Below are 13,678 nucleotides of genomic sequence, written 5' to 3' on the forward strand. Positions count from 1 at the left end.
CCACCCTTAATTATGTTTCTCTCTATCATCAAAGGTAAAAATATCATTTAGTTATTTAAAAAGTGTAATCGTTATACATTTATAAAACTGTATGTCATTTTTAATTACAAACATTTATTTTGGGATGGAAGTATTATTTTGATACTATATTTCACCCCTCTAATGCCTTATGTTCACACGAAATCAGTATCGGGATAATTTAGAAATTTTCATAGCGAAATAAGGCACTGATTTCACTATATATATATATATTCATCAGAACACAAATCGACAATTACGAGCAGTAAAACAATAATAACCATTAATGGATAAGATCAAAGAACAGTTACAACCGAATCAAAGTTCAAATTCGAAGTCTGACTCCATTAGTCCAGATCTCTAACCCCGTTGGTCCAGACTTAGAATTTAGTCAAATTTCCTAAGTCTGGAAATTCATAAGTCTGACTCAAGGTTCAGATGTCTGAATCTATTGTTTCAGACTTATGACTTAACCAACTTTCTTAAGTCTTGAATCTACATTCCAGATCTTTAAATCAATAAGGATCAGATGTCTGAATTCATTATCAGATTTATTCTTGGTGAAACCTTTACTAAGCACGACTCTTCATAGACTCCAAGGGGGCTCTGCCCCTCGAACCCTGTAAGGGGGCGCGACCTCTTTGACCCTTGTCATATGACAATCTAAGGTGATAAGAACAACATTTATGAGTATGCATTCCATATCTCCTTACTGACTTACATTTGCATCATCATCTGAATCGATCTCAATGATACCAAATAATGTCTGACACTAATATCACAATAATTTATTTTGGGAAGGAAGTATTAGGGGTTGTTTGTTTACCTCTTAATAGTTATATTAAGTGGTAGCTTCTAATAGGGATGGTGATTTGCCCCGACCCGGTGGGGAACCCGATTCACCCGACCCGAACGGGAACGGTGATTCCTTGCTAAAACGGATCCTAGGGCCGAGAATCCCCAATAGAATCAAATTAAAGGATATTATTTATGGGGTTTGACCAGGGATTGACATATGTTTAACCGGGAACGGGATGTTAATCCTCGTACCCGCCGAGGCCGAAGGATGTTACTTCAAACCGGGACCGGGGATTACAAAACCTGTCTCATTGCCATGCCTAGCTTCTAAATCGCTAAGAGGTGAATCTTGTTTAATAAAAAAAAGTCTATCTCTTAATGGTTTTAAAACCCACTGAATGATTTTGTATCTTGGATCTCCCTTAACCAATCAACACCGTAATTTTATTCTGAATAATTGCCAAACAATTATATTTAATTTTACACCATATTATAAAAATCTCTTAATCATTCTGCCATTTAATTATTTTATATCAAAGCATGAAACAACAAATGGAAAACAAATTAATTATAGATATGATTCGATTTTCTTTTTGGATATATATTAAAATCGGATTTAATGGCTCATGGTTTTGGCGGTACAGATAGATCGGAGGTGAGACTATTACGTCACCGAATCAAGGAGACAGATCCATATAATATATATATATATATATATATATATATATATATATGTGTGTGTGTGTGTGTGTGTGTGTGTTATGTCTTATCTGGATTCACTCGTGAAAATCGTTACAGATCGGATAAAGATTTGAGCAAGTAGAAGAAGGAAGAATGGAAGGAAATGGATCACCGGCGGTGGCGACGGCGGCGGAGGCGGAGATAATCGAGCACAAGGCCTATGCTCGAATTGGACTTCTTGGTAATCCAAGCGATGTGTACTACGGACGTACGATTTCCTTAAACATTTCCAATTTTTGGGCTTCTGTTCGTCTGGAGCCTTCTTCAGATCTCGTCATCGTTCCTCATCCTACTCACGATCTCGTTAAATTCAGTTCCCTATCTCACCTGGTATTTCTCGATTCTCTTTGAAATTTCTATTATTACATCTTCTAATTTATGATTTTTGATCTATTTTATGATTCAGCGCGTCGTTGCCTGTTGAGCTTAGTTTCTTTACATTGCTGTTAAAACGTTTTTTAATTTATGATTGTTGATTTGTGTTTTCCTACTTTGTTTCGATTCGGTTCTTCATTCGTTTCTGTGATGATTATTTGTTTGCTAAGGGTTTGATGTAGTTCAAATTCAATGTAGCTAAAATTGAGCACAGCCAATTGATTCATTTCGAGATTACTTTGTTCCAAAATAATAGGGGTAGATTTTGATTTTTGGGAGTCAAAGCCGGTTAAAGTTCTCAAACTTGAATTCTTACAAATATGAGTTGAACTGAATCTTAATAGATTTCATCTCTTTTCAGATCGGAAGTTACGGCCATCAAGTTCTAGGTTAGATCGAATATTTTGACCGCTATAGTTTGTTCTTGGCTATGTTGTGAAAGCTTCAATTCTGCCATTAGGTTTTAGTTAGATCCTTAAGGAATAAGGATGGGCTTCAGAAAGGGTAATTTGTTCTTATGTTTTGTGTTACAGGTGAACCGGTTGGAAAATGAAGGTTATTATGGAGGTGTGCGCTTGCTTATGGCAACTTGCAAAGTGTTTAACAAATACTGCAAAGAACAAGGGATTGATCTTCACAACAACAACTTTTCTCTTTCATATGATACCAATATTCCTCGTCAGGTACATCTGGAAATCGAATAAGTATTTCCTTTTCTTGACTGTCCCGGCTTTAGCTCTTCAATGTATATGTAATTGGTCGATAATTTTGTGATTTCCTTCTGCCAGAGCCTTTTGCAGTTTGGCAACCACAAGCTAGCTTATTTTCTGAGTTTATTAAAAAAGCTTCGTGTAGTTAGCCACATGCTAGTTTTTGAAAAATTACTTCACGTGGGTGCATCAATAAGCTCCGGGGTTTTTTTTCCAAATTCATTTTCCAATTATGCCACTTATTTTTCCCAATTAATTTTTTAATACGACTTTATAGGTCATTTTACATTGTCATCCAACCTTTTCCAAATATGACTAGTTCATCGGCTAACTTATCGGCCAAACGTAAGCTTTTGAGCTAGTTTGTCAAACATAGCCTAGGTATACAGAAATCCATAAGTTGGACCACCTATTTCAAGTTCTAATTTGACACCTCATAACCAAGTTTCTTTGCCCCCATGATACACTTGCCTATAAGACAGTCCTAGATTGCTTCCCATCAAAATGACAGAACTACACTTGCCAGATTGAATAAAACAAGAAGTCGGTCACGGGTACATTAACCATTTTCTCTTTTATTAAGTTTCTATTACACAGAATTTATGTTTTATTTTCTTTCTTGCATCCAACAATTATGTTGATGAAAATGTACTGATTCATCTGCATGATGATCAACTGTTATTTTTGACATCTTGCTGATGATCATCTTTTGTATGCTATTTGCCATAGAAACCTTTTCGAATGGAACTTCAAATGAAAACTCTGAAATATGTGTTTTCATCTACCTTTTTATGTCTCAGACAGGGTTATCTGGTTCCAGTGCCATTGTATGTGCTGCCTTTAGCTGCCTTCTTGACTTCTATGATGTCAGAGATAAAATAGCTGTGGAGATGAGACCTCAACTTATCCTAAATGCAGAAAAGGAACTTGGAATTGTTGCTGGTCTCCAGGATAGAGTAGCACAAGTTTATGGAGGCCTTGTATACATGGTGTGTTACATGAATCATTTATGTTTGTGTTTGTTTGACCTATTTAAAGCTTAATATAAATGTATATATACATATACATATACATATATATATATAAACTATCTTCTGTTTGCAGGATTTCAACAAAGAGAGCATGGATAAATATGGTCATGGCAATTACACGCAGTTAGATACAAGTCTTCTCCCACCTCTGCATCTCATCTATGCTGAAAATCCTAGTGATTCTGGGAAGGTTAGTAGCATTCAATTGCTTATTCTATATTTTTACGTCCCTCCATGTCTTTTGTGCATCTGTGAGTTGTTTATATACATATGTGCAGACGCACACATGATACATGTGTGGGTGTCTGTATTCTCAACATATATGTACCCGAGGGAAGAAAAGAACAACGAATTGGAAAAACCAAAAAACATAGTTATACTCAAATTCTATAAGCAAACTGCAGGATGGACTCCTTTGAGGGAACTTTCCATTTACTTTTTCTACTAAAGCACTTGGGGTTTGTTTGGTTGGTTTTCCATTAAGTCATGTATGTGTGGGTTCACCTGTCTGTATAAATTGGGAAGGTTTTTGTTTGGGAGGGTTTTTCATAGATGGAAGGAGCGTGTTTCATAATTGGGAAGGGCGGGTATGGAACAAACTTGGCTTTCTGCACAAAGCTCCCCCTAGAAGCTTACTGAATAAGTCACTTTCTATATCATTAAGCCACTACCAAACAGTCGTATATATATATGACTGAATAAGCTGTGAGTCCCATTAAGCTCATTAACTTACTAACAAACAGACCCTTACAGTTGTACATATAGATATCAGCAGAAACCTTCCTTTATTGAGTTGTATGGGATAAGAAATAAGAATGAATTTTTCCACATTTTCTAGAGGTAATAGTTGTGTTTTAAAGGGTCATCTCGACTAACAAATAAAGGCTAGGCGTTGATGCTTCTCCCCATAGGTAGTCAGTTCGAGTCTTCTCAGTCTTCAGGGCCAATGGAGATTTTCCTTTTATCTTCCGGGCCCTATGAAATTAGTCGAGATGTGCGCAAGCTGGTCTGACACCGACAGCTGTATTTTAAAGGCCGTATCAACTTTTTTCACATATCATCTAGAAATTACATAGCTTCTTGTTGTGATACATGGAACATGGATTTCCTTTCTGGCTGCCGAAAACCCGCATAAAAATAGCATATTATGACCCATTTCTATCAGACAAATTTACCTCTTAGCCGTTTCTCTCCCAAAATTTCCAAAATGTCACTTCCTTCGCAAGTAGCAACCCTTCAACTTGCGGAGGGGTCAAAATGTAAAAAAAAAAATATGTAATTTGTTTAAAGGTAGTATTTGGACTTCTAAAGTTTTGGTCCCTATACTTGCGAACCATGTTCAAAAACTTTTTTTTACACTTTGACCCCTCTGCAAGTTGAGGGGTTGCTACTTGCGGAGGTAGTAACATTTTTGAAATTTTGGGAGAGAAATGGCTAAGAGGTAAATGTACAAGATTGAAAAGGCTATTTTGAGCAATTTCCGACATAAATACTATATATACTTCCAAAAGATGATTACATACCATCACTGCAGGTACATAGTACAGTTCGACAAAGATGGCTAGATGGAGACGAGTTCATAATATCATCGATGGAGGAGGTGGCCAACTTAGCTCTCGAAGGAAAATCGGCTTTACTTGAAAAGGACTATGCAAAACTTGCAACCCTTATGAATCAAAACTTTGATCTTCGAAGGTAAAACATATGGTTTACTGAAACTTTAGATCATTATACAAAAATAACATGATAGTTGCAGAATTGATTCACATCGAAAGCGGGAAATTATGTTTTTGGACATTTAGCAATTTAAATCTCTACCCTTTGGGGTTGAGGCAAGGTCTGCATACATCTTAACCTTTCAGACTCTACCCCTATGGGATATACTGACGTGGTTCGGTTTACATTTAGCATTAGGTAAAATGCATCAAAATGTAACAAACTTTGGTTTATGGGCCATTTACATCAAATGCTTGTTGGGTAAGCACTTACCTGAAAGAGTCACCACCCTCGTCTTGTCAGGTAATATTTTCTCGGCCATCAAAATGGATTGTTGGTAAGCGTCTTTTATCCGGTGAGGGCTTACTGGGTAAGAGTCTGTTCTCTCATTTACCGTGTAAGATTATTGATCCTTCCTATGCTCTTACCGAGTAAGATTCTCAGTTCTTGCCATGCTCACTCGGTAAGGTGATTGACACCCCATAAGCGCTTATTGGGCTAGCATTTGGTAAACGGTCCCTTGTTCCTATCTAGTGTAACAAATTTTCTTTTTCCTCAATTAATGCAACAAAGTGGATGATACACTTGATATTTTAGTCATCAAATGTTACAAGATCAGCATGTTATTGGTCAAAATTTGGGGAATCCAAAAACGATTATTTAGGAAAAAATTTATTTACTATTCTCTCTACTAATCAGAATTAGATGTTATTTTATCAATTGTATTGATATTTAATAATATAATTAATATTGTAATCTCTAAAATGAAGAAACGGGTGGAGATGAAAGTCATTTGTCTTTGGAAATATTGACTTTTGATTCTCTATTTCGGGAATTTGTTGGAGATGTTCTTAGTAATTTACATTTCCGTTGTGAAATTTGAGAATTTGGATTTTGTCTCAGGCGGATGTTTAGTGATGCTGCCCTCGGTGCTCTGAACATAGAGATGGTGGAGGTGGCCAGAAGGGTCGGTGCCGCATCAAAATTTACAGGCAGCGGCGGTGCAGTGGTTGTTTTTTGCCCGGATGGTCCTTCACAAGTTGAATGTCTCGAGAATGCTTGCAAGAAGGCTGGGTTCGACATTGCACCCGTGAAAGTCGTACCTTCCCTTCTCAGCAAAATCGATATCAAAACATTATCATCAAAATAAACACTCCCAATTGTTTATTGAATTTGTAGGATAAAATGTAGTACGAGATAGGGGTTTGTTCATTGCAACATTCCCTTATTTGGCACAAAAGAGATTTTGATATCAATTTATAATCACATTGGAAGGTTGTTTTTTACCATGTTAAATGTAATATTTTGAACAGCACTTTAAAATTTTGAGGCCCAATTCTAAATGTTTTTAGTGCCTTTGATTTCCTTGTGTAAAGTTATAGTCCAAAATTAGGTTTCAGATTGTTAATTGTTTATACATGGAAAATGCAACAAATAAAATCACACGCCCTTCTCATTTTTGGTGAGGTTTGAACTCCTGATTTTCTAAAAGACGTTAATTGTTTAAGTTTTAGATGTAATAGATATTCCAAAAAGATTGGAATATCCGTGGAAACGTGCTTGTAAAAAAGTTGAAAAACTTACCTTTTTTATTGCACTGCGAACTCGATAACATTTTTTTTTGTAGGTCTACTATTTTTTTTGGAAAAGACACTATTGAAAAAGCTTACAATAATGGATATTTTAAGGTGGTTTATCATGTGTCACTTATCTTACCGAAAGAACATGAAAATGATCAATAATTTTATCCGGTAAGAAACATAACAATGATTTTTAACTTGCAAGTGATGGAAAAAAACTTTTACCCAATAAACTCTTAAAGGTTAAAGACAATTACCAATAATTCATCTTTTATGACTGAAAATGTTAGCCTATAAAACACGTGAGTATTAAAGGTGCTCATGGGTTGAGTTGATCGGATTGAAGACATTCAAATAGCCCAACCCAACCCAGCGCTTGCGGTTGAAAAATCTTAACCCAACTCAAACCAAAGTGTAACTCAACCCAAACCAAACCGTAAGGGTTGGTCCAGTTAATCAGGTTAATATTTTGGTACATCAAAATATTTTTCTAACCTTGAATATGTTATTTCTCTAATCATAATTTCTTTTCCATCATCAACCATTTGATACAACTTATCCGTACTTCTTACGTATTTTATATTCAGTTAATTTTCTCAATTTACATATATGTGTTCACAGTTACTGAACATATATACGAATGAGTTATATAAAGATGTGAATAAATTTGGAATATGTTTATATGAAGAGTGTACATGATAGTACAATTGTCTAATGTATATACTAATAAAAATTCAACAATCATATTAAATCCAATAAGTAAAAGGATATCGGGTTCATCGGATTAGGTTCAAAAAATAGTAACCCGGTATCAACCTGATACCTACAGTTTGAAAATTTTACAACTCAATTAAACATCGGATTACTTCGGGTTGAGTTATTTCAAGTTGGGTCCATTAGGTTTTTGAGTACCCCTAGCAAGAATAACGACTCCTAGTAAACACTTACCTAATAAGTGCTCATGAACGACCCCTTAATTTATTTATTTTTAAAATTATATTGAAAAGAAACCTTTTATAAACCAAGTTATTATACCACCCCCAATCTTTTTAGGGAATTTTCTCCATTTTTTTACAATTATATTCCTTAACTTTTTCCAAGTATTTTTCTAACATACCCTTTTATGAAATCAACATTGTCATATAGCATCGATCTATCACTTAACTTATCAGCCAACAACTAGTTTTTCAACCACTCCAAATGTCATAAAAATGGCACTTATGGCCACCAAGAAGCAAGTAAAACATAAACATGAATATGGAATTAAAAACATAGTGAAAGTTGATACCTATGAACTTCTGTATATACATACATTCACCTTCACAAGATCCTCTTTTTATCTCAATAACACAAGTACAACTATAACTACAACATCAACTAATCTATCTCCTTCCTTCAAATCGAAACCTGGCCAACTTGCATTCGTCGAAGCACCCAAATCTTTGCTCCATAACGGTTTTTTATCTTCAACATTCACCATATACATACATATACATATAGAGTCGGGTCCAAACGAGAACAATGACTAAAAACTAGAACACGAGAACTATCTAATTACATGTGATTCTATTGTTAAATCACATGTGATTACGGGCGACCTAGGTCGCTGGCCAAGTCGAGTGCACATGCTTGCGTTGACAATATTCCGTAATCGCATGTGATTTAAGTGCAAAATCACATATGATTTGACCGTTCTCGGGTTCTATTATTTATGTTCTAGTTTGATTCTCCCTCTATATATCTATGTCACAAATCAAGAAACAAGAGATTCTCTCTCTTTTAAGATTCATGGAAGAAAAAGAAATGGGAAATTGACTAAAATAGCCGATCACCTCAACCAAATTCAACTTTTAGCTGCTTTTGTCACTAAATTTCAATTTTAACCAAAGTTTACATAAGGCGTCTGCGTAAAACCTATTTTCATATTAAAAAAATGGGAAAAAAATTCTTTACGCAAATGTGTTTCCTTACTCAAATTTGCATAGAATTTTTTTCTATCTTTTTAATATAAAAATAGGCTCTATGCACCCGTTGACGTAAACTCGGGGTAAAATGCGAATTCAATTGAAAAAATGGCTAAAAAATGAAATTGGTTACAAAAGATTTGATATTTTGGTCGATTTCCGAAAAAAATCTCATTCTTCACATAATGAAGTGATTAGCTTTCGTGGGGATGATTCCCAAATTGGTAGATACACAAATGGCTGCTTCAACAGTTGTTCTTGAGCATTGCAAAGAGCTTCAGCAACATCACATAAGTTTGAAATCTCATTTATAGATGCTTCTTGAGCTTCAACCTGATCAAATTACCCCCAAATTAAGATAAATTTGTGTTTACTGATTCAAATCCCTAAGAAAATTTCCTTTTTTGGGACAATTTGCGATAAGATCCATATGAGCTCTATTTAGGGTTTACAAACAAAATTTGGGAATTCGAGTGAATAAATACCTGAATGAGTAGCGTTTCAGTGAGATCCCGAAAAGTGGAATCCGATGAATGCTCCGGCGATTGAGATATAGACAGATCCGGTGACATCGACGGTGGTGGTTGAGTTTTCGTTCGGTTTTGCAACGCCTGCAAGGTGTTCGACAAAAGTTCCCAATCGTGAATCTCCTTCTGGTACCTTGTTTTGAGTTTTGCCAGTATCGTCTTCTTTCTTTCGTTCCGATTCCTCTCTACGACAGCAGGATCCGCCGCCGGTGGATGTGCGGCGGAGGTGGTGGGATGAAGGCGAAGGCGCTTGTAAACGAAGCCATCGTCGTTGATGAGCTCCCAATCTTCATCATCTAGTTCCATGGAGTTTGCAGGAACAGTAGAAAGAGGGTTACAGAATCTGGTGGCTTTCTGAAACCCTACGAAAGGATTGAATCGAAAATGGTGAAAAGAAATTTGAAAAAATGGAGCGGAGGGAGTTTGGAAGATGACTCGGAGGACGATGGTTTTCGTTTGAAAACTAATTTTAAAAATAAATACAAAATTCTATTAATAAATACGTTATTTTTTTAGGAGGGAATGATATTGAAATAACTACAAACGTAAACGAGTCGAGTCGAGTAGCAGGTTATTCGAGCTCGTTTCGAGCTCGGTTAACTTTTTCAAACTCGGGTTTGGTTTGAGCTCGAATTAGAGATCGATTAACTCGTTTATTAATTCAAAATTGATGATTTTTGTTTTTTGATTATATAATTTGTAAATATATAAATATGTTTGGCTCGAATAGCTCGGCTCGGCTTGATTCGTAAAGTTTAATCGAGTTTTCAAACGAGTTGAGTCGAACATTGTTCTTATGGAGCTCGACTCGTTAAGTCAGACGATCTTTATTTTATATTGGAGATCGACTTGAACTCGATAAGTATTAAGTTCAAGCTCGAGATAAACGAGCTTGAGTAGCTCGTTAAAAGCTCGACTAGTTTACACCCTAACAATAACTTGGAGAATTTCCAATTGTTATTCTATAATTTTTCCAGAATAGAGTATTAAAATTAAAATCTCTAAAAAAATTACACTCAACTTCAACGGTTACTTGATTTTAGTGATTTTTATTAACTATATTATTAAATATTCAATACATTTAATAAAATATTATTTCTCACTTAAATACTTAATTTCAATGTCTATTATTAGTGAAAAAGAATTAAATATTATTGCACTTTCTTAAATATGGAGTTTTGGAGAAATCTCCAAATTAACTGATCCTTTTTAGGACCGTTTTTCCTCGATACGATTAAGGGACTATTTGGCAGTTGCTGAATAAATCGATGCATAATGATCAAGTGATCAGAATAATTAAGAGACTATCATGATATAGTACAAAACGAAATATAATTGTTTGGTAATTATTTACAACGAAATTAGGGCGCTTAATGGTTAAGGGATGTCAAGAGGGTTTTAGAACCATTAAGAGACATACTTTTTTTTGCCAAACAAGATTCACCTCTTAACGATTCAGAGTCTGTTTCTTAATTGAACTATTAAGAGGTAAACAAACAATGAAACAACCCCTAAAGCTCGGACCGGTCCATGTCCACACCTCTAAACGTTGGCGTGTAAGTACACCCAATACACACCCAATTCTTTTTAGGTATTCATGGGTATCCAAGTTGGCTTACATGCACTGACTAATCACCCAAATGACCATAAATAGTCTGGAGTCATCGACGATGAACCTACTTGTGACATTATAAGGTACTTGTATTTAATAATTTAAGATTTATTTTTAAATTTCCTTATAAAGACAGCCTCCTAACTGTTTGTGGAATTAAGTTGATCGAGTCTGTTCGTCATCTTCAGGTACGCTCTTTCCGCTAACGTCATTCGTATTTGAAACGTTGTCCACTCTTTTTGACACCTCTCCCGCACCTGATAACAAAAACAATTGAAAACAAACAGGAGTCGGTTACGAAATTCCTTTTTGTTAACCATGGGTGTCTGAGCCAGCAATCTCAGGGGCCTGGATAACAGCCAGGAAAATCCCAGTGGCCTTGCTGGCCTTAAACCGGTGACCTTTGAGAAGAATCTCCAAACCCAATCCTTATTGTCAGTTGAGCTAACCCCATAAGGTTACGACCCAAGCCTTATTATCAGTTCTTTACAGATATTGCATTGAAAACAAACAGCTTTTCAAGAGAGAATCAACCCTTACCCCTTCCCATGGAGCCTTTCCATTCTCTGCTGTGCCCTGAGAACAAAAAAGGAAAAGAATTACGACCCGACGACTGTTTCACATCCAAACGTCCGAGACTAATGGGATCGAGTAAAAGACTGACCTGGTTTCCGAGTGAAGGAACAGTTTGATGAACGACCCATTGAGCATCTACAACTCCTATCTTTTCATGAGCGGGCTGTTTCATAAAACCCAACTTGTCATGAATTGCGAATAAAACAAAACGAACCCAGTATATATCCATACGCAAAGATAGGGTCTGTGGGTAGGATGTAAGCAAACCTTGCCTTGATAGTAGTCCGTATTGTCATTAAATATATAACTCATTTGGGTGTTGCAAGAAACCACTTGTATGTCATTTTTAATTAGGAAAAATTGCACCAAAATGGAACCAACTTCACCTGATTCTTATTTTGGGGAACCAACTTGGACCTGATTCCTATTTTGGGGAACCAACTTGCAAAATAATTATAGAAAAATAACTAAAATTCGTTTTTTTTTTCAAAAATTAATGCAATAAAATCTATTTTTTTTAAATTTAGATATCAAACTGAAGATTTTTTCAAAAAAAATCCAAATTAACACAATAAAAATTGTTTTTTACTAATGCAATAAAAAATCAATTTAATAGAAAAAATTTAATTGATGCAATAAAAAATAAATATTAAATATCACATTCAAGATTTTTATATCTAACCAATCCGTATCAATATTAAAGTTTAAATCAAATTTGGCAAATCAAACCAAAAGTTTGATAGAGACCCTTAAATTACCTGTTACTTGTTCAACCAGACCCTTAAATAAACAAAAAGTTTGATAAAAACCCCTAAATGACGATTTTGAAAGTTGGTTCCCTAAAATAAGAATCATATGAAAGTTGTTTCCATTTTGGTGCAATTTTCCCTTTTAATTAAACCGTACATATATAATTAACTCTGTTTCTATAAAGTAGGAGGCCTCACCTCCACACATCTTCTAAGAGCAAAATCAAGCCCCCATCCATGGACTAAGTCATTCTGCACATAAAATATGTGAGGGTCATACAAGAAAAAAAGAAACAAGTATCAATAATAAGTAGTAACAGATATAGGTGTCAAAACCTGGATCATATGCCAAACGCAACGCCATGCGTTCCGGGAGAAAACAGGGGCCATTATCTCCACAAATCTGTGTATCATAATTGGTTTGTAAGAGATTTGTTGATGATTTTAGTTTCATCAACCTTATTCACAAGCAAATGAGCAGTTGTTTGTTAATTGTCTAACTACCCGTAACCATTGATCTCTAATATGAAATATATAAAACGCTTTATCTAGGGGGTTATATACTCGAGTCTTCTGCCTTAAGAACGAGAGTGACTTCTTAGGATTCTCCCAATACCGATTTCGTGAAACCTGAGGCATTAAGGGTTGAAATATAGTATATGGGAAGTGTGATATATACATGATCCAAGAATTATCCAAGTGATTGTAACCACGAAACCCAGATTTTCAACAATATTTAGGGGGCGGTTGGTTTGTTTCAAAGAATGGAAATGGGAATGCTGGGGAATGGAAACTGGAATGAGTTTCATTCTCCCTAATTTGTTGAGGAATGTTTCGTTACCCGACAGTCGGTACTGACCCATTCAATTGCATCAAACCAGACACCATTAATGATTTCCATTTCCATTCCTCACCCCTTGTCACCCCCCGGGGTCGTTTACCCAAACACTTACCTGGTGGTAAAATTCAACACTATCACTTACCTTACCGGGTAAGATTTTAGTCCATCAAAACGGCATCGTATGCAACATTTTAGCCGGTAAGCGCTAACTAGGTACAGGGACGGACCCAGAAAATTTTTCAAACGGTGGCACCATATAATTAATATAGTATAATATACATCTAAAAATAATTATAAAAAATATGGTTTTTATAGTACTGATAGGGCTGTAAACGAACCGAACGTTCAGCGAACCGTTCGTGAACCGTTCGGCGGGAAGTTCGTTTATTTAATAAATGAACGAACATGAACTATTTTTTTGTTCGTTTAGTTAAACGAAC

General features: G+C 35.5%; 3 protein-coding genes across 3 annotated transcripts in view; 1 reads left to right on the forward strand and 2 right to left on the reverse strand.

The window, feature by feature from the left end:
* Positions 1-1,536: 1,536 nt before the first annotated feature.
* Positions 1,537-6,680, forward strand: LOC112513805 (glucuronokinase 1). The gene is made up of 6 exons (XM_025120169.1): positions 1,537-1,887; positions 2,466-2,615; positions 3,443-3,631; positions 3,747-3,863; positions 5,208-5,368; positions 6,293-6,680. The coding sequence occupies exons 1-6, from the start codon at positions 1,651-1,653 to the stop codon at positions 6,537-6,539; spliced, it is 1,101 nt and encodes a 366-aa protein (XP_024975937.1). The 5' UTR covers positions 1,537-1,650; the 3' UTR covers positions 6,540-6,680.
* A 1,542-nt stretch (positions 6,681-8,222) lies between these two features.
* Positions 8,223-9,869, reverse strand: LOC112513664. The gene is made up of 2 exons (XM_025120003.1): positions 9,419-9,869; positions 8,223-9,266 (listed from the first exon to the last, which is right to left on the reverse strand). Exons 1-2 carry the CDS (start codon positions 9,764-9,766, stop codon positions 9,105-9,107), a joined length of 510 nt encoding a protein of 169 aa, XP_024975771.1. The 5' UTR covers positions 9,767-9,869; the 3' UTR covers positions 8,223-9,104.
* Positions 9,870-11,000: 1,131 nt separating this feature from the next.
* LOC112512776 overlaps positions 11,001-13,678 on the reverse strand; it is an 8,956-nt gene continuing 6,278 nt past the window's right edge. Inside the window, exons 11-15 of the mRNA XM_025118916.1 lie at positions 12,734-12,800; positions 12,596-12,649; positions 11,737-11,811; positions 11,613-11,648; positions 11,001-11,329 (exon numbers count right to left, since the gene is read on the reverse strand). Coding sequence (XP_024974684.1) covers positions 11,213-11,329; positions 11,613-11,648; positions 11,737-11,811; positions 12,596-12,649; positions 12,734-12,800 — 349 coding nt within the window. The 3' untranslated portion in view covers positions 11,001-11,212. The remainder of the gene's footprint in view (positions 11,330-11,612; positions 11,649-11,736; positions 11,812-12,595; positions 12,650-12,733; positions 12,801-13,678) is intronic.

Source organism: Cynara cardunculus (assembly GCF_001531365.2).
Source record: "Cynara cardunculus var. scolymus isolate 2C chromosome LG 5, CcrdV1, whole genome shotgun sequence".
In the NCBI taxonomy this organism is placed as follows: Eukaryota; Viridiplantae; Streptophyta; class Magnoliopsida; order Asterales; family Asteraceae; genus Cynara; species Cynara cardunculus.